Source organism: Pantherophis guttatus, chromosome 4 (assembly GCF_059756535.1).
Source record: "Pantherophis guttatus breed Tessera chromosome 4, ASM5975653v1, whole genome shotgun sequence".
In the NCBI taxonomy this organism is placed as follows: Eukaryota; Metazoa; Chordata; class Lepidosauria; order Squamata; family Colubridae; genus Pantherophis; species Pantherophis guttatus.
Window position 1 is genome coordinate 8399093 of NC_142066.1, and position 11908 is coordinate 8411000.

General features: G+C 40.8%; 1 protein-coding gene across 1 annotated transcript; it reads right to left on the reverse strand.

Annotated features, from left to right (window-relative positions):
* Nucleotides 1-1203: 1203 nt before the first annotated feature.
* On the reverse strand, nt 1204-6380 carry LOC148113670 (vomeronasal type-2 receptor 26-like). The gene is made up of 5 exons (XM_087893258.1): nt 6303-6380; nt 5041-5121; nt 4547-4796; nt 3852-4094; nt 1204-2102 (listed from the first exon to the last, which is right to left on the reverse strand). The coding sequence occupies exons 1-5, from the start codon at nt 6378-6380 to the stop codon at nt 1204-1206; spliced, it is 1551 nt and encodes a 516-aa protein (XP_087749384.1).
* Between the last annotated feature and the right edge of the window lie 5528 nt (nt 6381-11908).

Here is an 11908-nt window from a genome sequence, read left to right on the forward strand (position 1 = left end):
ATGGCTCCCTCCCTCTGGAACATCATCCATGTTGAGATTAGATTGGTCCCCCTTTTTTAAAGCCCTGAGCACCTGGTTTTGTCAATAGGCCTGTGGAACTCAGAAGGGGTTGAAACCTATAAACTGGCTCAACCAATTGATTGCTATCCCCAGCGGTGTGTTTTATTCCTTGTATATTTTTTAAGCAGCTCAGAGACACTGATAGTGAGTGTGGGACCATACAAATTCTCTTAAATAGATAGATAAAAAAGAACTTGCTACAATGTATGTCATAAGGTGTTATTCAAGGATGTTCCTTAAATTTTAATTTCTAAAACTGGTAAACTATTTGGGACATCATGCCACCACTTATGAGAACAGGGGAAGCATTACTTGCAGAGTAACTAGTTTCTATCTGAATTAGGGTTGCACTTTCATTATAATTTCGGCTACTTGTCCTGTCAAGAGAATCAATCAGTCTGTCCATCCGTCCGTCCATCCATCCATCCATCCATCCATCCATCCATCCATCTCTCTATCTTGCTTTATCTATTTCTCTCCCTCCACCCCTCCTTTATGGATATCTGGATATCTAGCTACTTAGCTATTTAGCTATCTATTTATAATAAATTGTAATAAAACATAACATTAAACATACTCTTTGTGGTGTGGAAATGACATCCTTTTTACAGCTCACTATACTTTTACAAACTTGATGGAATTTAGTTAATGATGTCATCGTACATTTTACATCTTTCAATCCCTTTCACTTGCCATAGCAGGTTTGTTTCATTTTATTACTTTATTTCATTTCATTTCATATTAGTGCTTCATTTCATTTCATTTATTATTTTATTTTTTTACAATATATACCACTTTATTATTTTACAAACTATCAAAGGCAGCAAACATATCCAATATACCAACTCCCTTATTTTTTCCACATAGCAACAACCCTGTGAGAAACAGTGTTTGGTCCAAAGTTACCCAGTTGGCTTTCATGGCCAAGACAGGGCTTGAACTCATGGCCCCTTGGTTTCTACCACAGTTCCTTACCCTCTAGACCACACTAAAATCCCATTAAATCTAGAAATTATAGAGAAACCTCAATGAAAAAAAGAGGATGGATTGCAAAGGCACCAAATATCAGGTTCTTTCCCTGAAATTGCATACAAACCACCTTTGATTTTTTAATTAGGAGAGCCAGAAAGAACGCATAATGTACTAATTTCTTTTTGTGAGTTGCTCTCTGTGGTTTAGCTCAGGTCGCAAAACAATGATGTAGCATTTTGGCAGGAATATGCATCCCAGTAAAGCAGCACTGGAGGACAAGATGGAGAAGACCTCCACAGCTACCATGGCTTTTCCTTTTGTGCTCAAATAGGCTGGAAAGAAGGAGATCCACACACTGCAAAAGGCCAACATGCTGAAGGTGATGAACTTGGCTTCGTTAAAGCTGTCAGGTAATTTACGGACAAGAAAAGCCACAATAAAGCTGGCGATGGCCAAGATACCCATGAAGCCCAAGACACAGTAGAAGAATGAAGTTGACCCCTCATTGCATTGTAAAATCATTTCTTGGAGCTCTGAATGCATGTCCAACTCAGAGAATGGCGGATAAGTGAACAACCAAAGAATACAAATCATTACTTGGAATAGAGAACATGAGAGGACAATAGAAAAGGCCAATCTTTTCCCCACCCACTTCCTCATCTGAGAACCAGGTTTAGTGGCCATGAAAGCCACAACCACGGTGATAGTTTTAGCCAGAACACTAGAAATGGCCACTGAGAAAGTGATGCCAAAAGTTGGTTGTCGGAGAAGGCAGGTCACCTTGTTAGGTTGGCTGAGGAAGAGCAAAGAGGAGAGAAAACAGAGCTGAAGAGAGACAAGCAGAGTGTAGGTGAGGGACCGGTTGTTGGCTTTGACAATGGGAGTATCCCTGTGCTTAATAAAAGTTCCAAGTACCCAAGATGTCAAGAAGAAGAAACAAAGAGCTACTGAGGCCAAACCAATTCCTAATGTTTCTTCAAAGCTTAGAAAGACCAGCAATTTCAGGATACATCCATTCTTTTCTTTATTGGGATAATGATCTTCCGAACATTGAAAACAATCATCCATATCTGGAAAGAAAATCAAGGAATTTATCATCTAGGTATCCTATAGTATTCAAATTACTTTCTGAATGGGTGAGAGTTGTTATAACTTTGAGTTCTTTCCACCGTTTACCAGATTGATCACGTTTCTATGAAAATTCAGTTTTTCCTCAAATGGAAAATTTGAGGACTGGCTTAAAACGAAGCAGAAATGGAAGGAATATTATTCTTTGAAATGCAACCCTTTGTATCATTTTAAATTTTTTTGCAATGTAGGCCATTTGGACTTTCGCCATTTTCTCTCAAACATGGAAAAGAAAACCGTAAAGATATATGTAAGTCTCTAGTAACAGAGTGTATTGACCTGAACAACAGATTGTGAGTCACAGCTATAAAAATGAATATTCACTAATAACTAAAAGTATTATTTATTTGCATACTAAGGTGTGCAAATTACACTTTGCTTATTAAAATAAAATAAAAAAAAATATTTATTCAGTATATGGTGATGTTACATTAGCCAGGAGACTATAATGCTTATACAGACTAGTACTTGGATGCCCTAATACTGCCAGCTCTGTTTGTCTAAGAAGATTCTCAGTCACCCAGGTCGTGGTTGTCCCAAAGATGCTTTTTCAAGAGGCAACTTGACTTTCTTGTTTTTTCTTTGAATATCTTTCGCTTCTCCTCCAAGAAGCTTCTTTAGCTCTGACTGGGTGGTGGGGAATGGAAGGATTTATATTCGTTGCAGACAGATGCTCATTAAAAAGCAACTTTGGGAGAACCATGACCTGGATGAATGAGAACCTCCATTGACATTTAGCTATGCACTTTGGGATGAATACCCTTCAAATGGGGTGGAAGTATGAATGGATTTCCAGGAAAAAGATTGCAGAGTACAGGAACCATTTGTGCTTCAGTTTGAGAAGCAGACAACACAGACTCATTCCCAACAGCCTGTGTCTGTCTTCCACAGTGAAGGGACACAGGGCAAAAAGGAACACAGCTGCACAAAGCACAGTTCCACAACACAGTCCTTTCAGCAGTTTCAAGAAGGCTCCATACCATTTGCACTACTCAGGTGCAAATGACCTGCTCCCAAGTTGCATAGGCAGGGGGATGGGGAATCAACCCTTGCACCTGCATTGAGGAATTTGCACCTCAGTCAAAAGAAAACACATCCTAGCTGGCCAAAGTCAAGGCCATCTCCACAGAAACCAGTAATGGCTGGAGGGAATGACTTTCATGACCCGCAAAATTGCTTCGTTGGGGAATGTGACTTATGACACACCTTGGGGGAAGGGGAAAACAGAGTTAGAGGCAAGGTACAAATTGAATGACGTCAGAGCTGGCTTCATTTGGTTTGTGCCAATATGGTGCTCCTAATAAACAACTGGATTTTTCTTGAAACTTGGTTTGAGGTTCTTGCTTTTATTAGGGCATCGGTCAGAACCCTGACAGCAGCATCATATGGGTCCTGTCCCTACATTAAGCTGCCTCACAAATGGACATCACAAATGGGAAGTGCAGTGCCAGCAGGATTCTAACCGTCCACATGAAGTGCCAGCTCAGCTCCCCACCGAAGTGGTACCTATTTATCTCCTTCCATATAACATACATTCGAACTGCTAGATCGCCAGAAGCTGAGACACCATGCTAGGACTCAAACCGTTGGAGCTTAATGACCTTCTCTAGCATCATTAAGCTATTGAACCACTGCTCCTCTTTGTTTGCTTAAATCAACCTAATGAAAACTTCCTGGAATGTCTATCCTACCCTTTTGATTTGAAATCTTCCCTTCTGGACATGGAACACAGTCATAGCAACAGAATTGTTTTCCTTCAATCTCCTTCTTCCAGTATCCAGGAAAGCAATGGTCATTACACAGAGAAATTGGAAGTACCTGGTGATAAACATAAAAGATTCTTGCAAAGGGAGGTTTTAAGAAAAAAACATTTATTAATCCTGCAGGATCTAATCTGGGACAGTCACCGGGACCAAAGGTGGACCAGTGACTAACTCAAAGTAGATTCTTCAACATTATTCTGGAACACCTTCATTTGTGAGTTATTAATCATCACCTTTTATTAAGGTAAAGAATTCTTTACTTCTCCAAAGGGCTAGTGAATATTACCTGGCTGGATTTATATTATGCATTAAAATTTGTTGAAATTACAGTGATGAGGAAAACGGCCTCTTTGAAAAAGGCAAGTTGCATAAATAAATATGAGGGGTGAAAATGTTACGGAAATAAGGCAACGTTCATAATTTGAAAGGTAATTGAAACCAAAAAGAAAATCTGACTTCTACATTGCAAAATCATTTTGTCAATTCGATTAATGCTTGATCATGGGCCATATTTGTTCCTAGAATGCCATTTTTTCTTGCAAATATAGAAATTAGATTTTTAAAGAGGCTTTACTCAATGTGGTTCAAGGGACTCTATTTGGGATCATCATAGCTCCAGATACAGTCCATGAAATGAGTCCATGCCTGATTAAAAGCTGGGTGCCAGACAATCAAATCTTCATCAATGAATAATTCTTTGCCTGTTGGAGAACTGGGTTCTATTCTTCCGACACTAACTCTTTGAAAAGACCGATTAGGAAATGTGATGAGGTTGATGATATCAAATCCACCCATTACTTCCCCTTTTTCATTCAGAGAAACTTTCTCTCCAGGCGAATTGTTAAAAGAAATGCCATGTAGAAACAGATGGAGCTATGTGAAAGAGAATGAAAAAGAGAGAGAATTTAAAGGATAATACAGGTAGTCTTCTACTTACAACAGCTTGTTTAGTGATTGTTTGAAGTTACGAGGGCACTGAAAAAAGTGACTTATGACCTGTTTTCACACTGGATTTTATAAACAGAACATATTAAGACTTTCCGCCATAAGTTCAAATGGTAATTCTAGATCAAATTGCTCATTGAAATAAAAGAAGCGTCCAATGCAGAGAGAATACCTGCCAAGGCTGCATAGGTGGAAGGTCAGTTTTTTTACGCAGCATAGTTTTTTTCTTATTGAACCCCGACATGAATAGAGCCTGCAAAGCATGAGCCACAGCATAAACAGCATTGTAGACACTGTAGCTTTGGCCAGTCATTTCCATTTCAAACACGGGCCCAGGAAGATCCTCCAGTTTCTTTTCCACTGGGCACTGCCTATTGGACATTTCTTGCAATTCTGATTTTGAAAATGAACAATCAAATGATTGTTCCCAAACGTCTTGTAGAAACCCATCTCTGTGGTCTGAATGAGGTTTGATGGTCTGAAGAAACTCTTTGAAACCTACAACTGCTCTTGAATGAACAGTGAAGGAAATAGCCCCGTGGAACATCTGGAGATCCCAACTGATTTGAAAGCCGGAGAGCATAAAATCAATCTGTGCAGTCATGATCCACACCCTTCTAAATAATGCAGTTTGCTTGTTTTCAGGATCTGTTACAAACACGATAGCCCTGAGGCACATAATTGTCCCTGGTTCTCCATAGACTAGAAATGTGGTGGTGTTGCTGTTCCCCAAATTTATGTAAATATCTGAGACCATGTGATCAAGTTCTCCAAAGTGTTCTATGTGGACTAGTTGTGAAAGCCTTTGTATGAACGATGGACAGATTCCATTTTGTGAAAGTATGGGCTGAATTTTCTGTAGGAAACGTTCTCCTTTGTTGTTATCCATAGTAAAAATCCCAATCCATGTCCATCTGAAATGATGAAGCAGTTGGATAATTCCAATGTATTGATGGTCCTCTTTTGGGACCATGAAATAAAGTGAAGAGAGCTCACTGGTCTGAAACTCCTCTTGAGCTAATGAGCCATATGTCAGCTAAAATAAAGCAGAATAATACTCTGTTGAATCATTAGCTCAAATCCAATCTTTCTGGATCTAGTTTTCCTGTAAAAAATATCCAAAGAAGGAATTTTTCCTCTATTTCTTTTGAAATATTAGTATAGAATGAAATTTCTAGGAATTATTTCAAACACATTATAATAGTTCATTTGCTTGAACAAGATGAGAGTGTGCTACATTCAAACCTTCCCTCTGGAATGGAATGACTCTAAATACTCACTTCTATGGTTGGCATTGTAGCTTCATAAAAGAGTGCTAAGTATTATACCTTAAGGTCTGTGGAACGTCTTAATACAAATCTAATATCTGATTCTCAGTAATTATGTCATAACAACAAAGTATTTTTTTTTTCTGTTCATCTCTTCCATACTGACCTGTGGAATCTTGTAGAAACCTGCAACTTCAGCTATATTAGATGATGTATCAAAACTTAATCCTCCAATGATGGCCATCAGATTCTTCTGGCTATCACATTTGTAGTTAGGAACAAATTCCTGGGATTTGAAAAGCAGGTCCAGAGTGGTGCGATAGGTCATCCTTGCATTGAGGTAAGTGTCATAGATGTGGAACCCAAGAGTGACGTTAGGTAAGATCTGGGGGTCTTCATTGATCTCCTTCACAGCAAAGGCCAAGGCAAGGATGTGTTGGTAAAGTTTGATTATTACACTGCAAATAGATTAAGCACACCTTTTCAAAATAATAATAATAATAATAATAATAATAATAATAATAATAATAATAATAATAATAATTTTGAAAATTATTTTAGTATGGTACTGTTTGTAAAAACTTGCTTCTGACAGAAGTATTAAATAATTTTGTAATCAGTCCAAATATATTTTGCATACAATCTTTTTCCTTTATATTTTTCTAGAAAGTTACTCATCATAAGGCATACTATGTTAATTTATGGAGTTTTAACTTCAGCCTTCAGTTTAACCTAGAATGCCATGGCTTGTTTTCTCTGTTGATTTAGTTTTCTAGGAATTTTACTGAATTAGAAAGAATTATAGATTAAGGGTGAGATTCTCTCTAAATCCATACATCTTCTTCATCTGAATCTTTTCAGTTCTGAACGAATATTCTATGATTTCTCATAATTCTAAATTCCCTCAGAATAAATATCTAACGTCTGTGTCCACTTTGGCTGCAAGAAAAATATTAAAACATCTTTACTCTATCCTATCATTCCTCACCTGTTTGGTAAAATAGAATGCTAATAATTTAACTAACTTCCAATATTTATGTCTATGGAGATTCTCAGTCATCCAAGTCATGGTTGGCCCAAAAGTGCTTTTCCAAAAGGCAATTGGACTTTCTTCTTTCTTTTTTCCCTTTGAAAATATTTCTCTTCTCATCCAAGAAGCTTCCAGAATTGATCCAGAACTGAGACAGAACAAGAAGCTTCTTCAATAAGTAATGAAATGTTTTCAAAGAAAAAAACAATAATGTCCAGTTGCTTTTTGGAAAAACACTTTTATTTTGTGTTGTGAAGTCTGGCAGAGCTGATTTTTTTTTTTTTTAGCATTCTTCTTTTTGATAATTTCCACACAATCAAATATGCTTTATTTATGAGAATGTTGTTAATGAAAGAAACACTATGAAAGTTTTCTTTTCTCTCACCACTTTCAAAACACAAAGAATTCTTACATTTACATGAAAAACTCTACATTTCCTACACAAACAGTCATATAAATGATTCTTTGCTATGTGGATCTAAGGTCAGATGATTCAAAGGAAAATCCTTACATTAGTGAATCATAAGGGTTGAGAAAAGGATGTTCTTTGAATAGAGCTTGATAGAAATGGTAAATCAAGTGATACATCATCCCACCGATGACGAGGTCACCAGGCTGATACCACTCATGTGGAACAGGGAAAGCACCACTTGCAGGACAGCTCAGAGTAACTGCTTTGTGCATCCGGAACACCAGGAGGATCAGTTTTATGATTTTCTGCATATGGAGAAAATGTCTGAGTCTATCTTCAAGGAGAACTTCTGGCAGATAAAACAGAAGGAAGAGAACTTTGTGGAAATGAATCTCACAGAGTCAGCATTACGACTTCCTTCCTCCATGTTGTGTTTGGTATCTATATAGATCCTTTCTCACTTTCTATTCCCTTCTGTGCAGACCTTTTGATATTGTGGCCTGCTAAAATAATAGAATGATTGCAGTCATTCATAAGGGACATAATTGCCACTGAACCATTGGCAACATGGCAATGTTTTCTTTATATGTCTGATCAACAACTTTCCTTCTTTGGAGTGACATCATAAGTGACTGATGCTTAACCTGTTTTGAAAATGGTGGAGAAATGGAAGTTGGAAGTTGGAAGCTACAACGTTGCCCTAATTCTAGAAATCAGGACAATAGTTTAATATTAATTAATGGATCAGGAAACCATTTCCCTGCAAAATGTTGGATGAAATGGTCAAACATCAACTATCTGGTACAGATTAGCAGGTCTTGATTTGAAAATCCTTTGGAAAATAGATAAAAGTAAAAGTTACATAGAAAATCATTGACACTCCCCCCAAAAGGGAAAAAGAAGAAACAAGATCTTTGAAAAGATAAACTAAAACACGTTTTACATTTATCTTGTATGTGTTGTTGTTTTTTTAAAAAAATAAGAATGGAGAATTCACCATCACCACACCTGGAACTCATACTTGTTCTGCTCTAGGACTTATATATTGGGTCTTTTTATCAGTTTATCTGTATTTTCATCATCTTTCCATCTTGCTTTCTTGCTATCTTTAATTTTACAGTTCCAATTATATCATTTATGAAAATTCCAGATATCCTACAGTGGCAGGGGAAAATGTCAATTTTTCTTGACTAGTTAATTGAAAGGAGTTGAAATAGATAGCATCTGCCTTTTATGATATACTAAAAGGATATGGACCTGGCCTGTATCACGGAGACCTGGTTGGGGCAAGAGGGGGGAATCCCTCTCTCTGATTTATGCCCCTCAGGCTTTCGTGTCTTGCACCAGCCGCGACACCAGGGAAGGGGCGGGGGGGTGGCAGTAGTTGTTAGAGAAAGTCTGAGTCCTAGGGAGGTCACTGTCCGTCAGATAGGCGGGTGTGAGTCTCTTCTATTGAAGTGGGACCCTGGAGTTCAGTCGGGCTTGTTGGTCACATACCTATCTCCCAGCTATGTTGCCACAGCCCTGCCCGCACTGCTCGATGTCTTGTCTGAGGTGGCACTTGAACTCCCCAGCCTTTTAGTTGTGGGAGATTTTAATCTGCCTTCGATTGGTGAGTCATTTGAGACAGTCCGGGAGTTCATGGCCTCCGTGGCAGCCAAGGACCTGACTCAGGTTATTCAGGGCCCAACTCATAGGGGAGGACACACACTCGACCTGGTTTTTCTCTCTGGACAGTGGATAAATGGTCATGGTAAGGGGGAACTTTCCATCACTCCCCTGTCATGGACTGACCATTCCCTCCTTAGACTAGACTTTCAATCTGCCAACCCCTGCCGCTGGGAGACGGGACCCATAAAATGGTTCCGCCCTAGGCGCCTGATGGACCCAGAAAGGTTCTTGAAGGAGCTTGGGACATTCCCCACCTCTCAATCCTGCGATTCAGCTGAGGCTCTGGTGACATCCTGGGAACAGGTGGCTACCGACACCTTGGACAGAATCGCACCTTTGCGGCCTCTAACCCGACGCAGATCCCGGATTGCTCCTTGGTTGTCCATGGAGCTCCGGGAAATGAAACGTCAGAAAAGATGCTTAGAGGAGAGTTGGAGGTCCTCCCGATCTGAATCTGACTGAACACAGTTAAGAACCCATATTAGGTCTTATCTAGTGGCGATGGAAGCAGCGAAACGTCACTACTTCACCGCCCTCATTGCATCTGCAGAAAACTGCCCAGCGGCCCTGTTTTGTGTGACCCGCCCCCTCCTCAATCAGGGAACAAGGGAAGACCCTTTGCAGGGCAGAGCTGAGGATTTTGTACAGTTTCTGCATGATAAAATCGCTCAGATCCGGATCGGATTGGACTCTGACTGGGCAGAATCCAATCGGGAGACTAGGGTGGGTCTTGAGAATAATATCTGGATTGAGTTTGACCCTGTTTCTGTCAAGGAAGTGGACAGGATTGTGGGCAAACTTAATTCCTCCACTTGCTTATCGGACCCTTGTCCCTCCTGGTTGGTTTCGGCTGCCAGAGAGGTGACTAGAGACTGGATCCAGGCAATTGTCAACGCTTCGTTGAGAGAGGGGAACTTCCCTGCCTCTCTTAAGGAGGCGGTGGTTCGACCTCTCCTCAAGTAGCCTTCGCTAGATCCAGACTCACTCAATAACTATTGTCCCATCTCCAACCTTCGCTTCTGTAGTGGCTCAACAGCTCCCACAATTCCTGGAGGAAACGGAATACCTTGACCCGTACCAATCAGGCTTCCGACACGGTCACAGCATGGAAACGGCATTGGTCACTCTGGTGAATGATCTCTGGCGGGCTCGGGATGTGGGTTGTTCCTCCATCCTGGTCCTACTTGACCTCTCAGCGGCTTTTGATACCCTCGACCATGGTATCCTACTGCAGCGGCTTGTGGGGTTAGGGGTGGAAGGCACTGTCTTATGGTGGTTTTCCTCCTACCTCTCGGGTCGCTTTCAGTTTGTATGGGCGGGAGGGCAGAGATCCACCCTGAGTTGTGGGGTGCCTCAGGGGTCGGTTCTCTCCTCCCTGCTCTTTAACATCTATATGAAGCCACTGGGTGAGATCATTCGTGGCTTTGGGGTGAGATATCATCAATATGCTGATGATACCCAATTATACTTCTCCACCCCAGACCATCCCAGATGCCCTTTCCGTGATGTCCCATTGCCTGGAGGAGGTACGGGCCTGGATGGACAGAAACAGACTCAAACTCAATCCCTCTAAGACTGAGTGGCTGTGGATGCCGGCATCTCGGGTTTCAGAGGCTCCATCACTTTTGATAGATGGGGAAAAACTTGCACCTATTGATAGGGCTCGCAACTTGGGTGTCCTCTTGGATGCTCGGCTATCCCTAGAAGACCATCTAATGGCCATGACCAGGGGGGCCTTTGCACAGGTTCACCTGGTGCGCCAGTTGCGCCCTTTCCTAGATCGAGATGACCTTCGCACAGTCACTCATGCCCTGGTTACTTCCCGCTTGAATTACTGCAATTCCCTCTATATGGGCCTGCCCCTGAGATGCACGCGGAGACTCCAGCTGATCCAGAATGCAGCTGCACGGGTTCTTATGGGAGCCCCTCATTACTTCCATATAACACCCCTCCTGCGTGAGCTGCACTGGTTACCAGTGGTTCTCTGGGTCAGCTTCAAGGTGCTAGTCCTCACTTATAAGGCCCTTCATGACTTAGGTCCGGGATATTTGCATGACCTTCTCCTGCCTGCCTCTCACTGTCCTGTTCGCTTACATAGGGCCGCTCTCCTCAGGATTCCGACGGCGAGCCAATGTCACCTTGCTGTGCCCAGGGGTAGGGTGTTCTCTGTGGATGCTCCCACCCTCTGGAATGAATTACCTATTGAGCTCCGGACGGCTCCTGATCTCCGCTCCTTCCGTCAGGATTTGAAGACTTGGCTTTTCAAACAAATAGGCTGAGACTGATTCCAGGCTTTATTATTTACTACTAATTAATTATTTGGATTAAATTATGATGTTATTGTACTTGTTTCTTAACTTGTGTTCACCGCCCTGAGTCCTTCGGGAGAATGGCGGCATATAAATACATGTAATAAAATAAAATAAATAAATATCTAAACACTAATGGAACAAGAACTCAAGAAATTGAGACTCTAGAAAAAGCACAGAGAATACCAAGAAAGATGATTAGGGGACCGGAGGCTAAAATGTATGAAGAATTGTGACAGGAATTGGCATGTCTGGTCTAGTGAAAAGAAGAACTAGGGGAGATATGATAGCAGGATTCCAATATTTGAGGGGCTACCACAAAGATAAAGCACTGTTATTAACATCAGCTG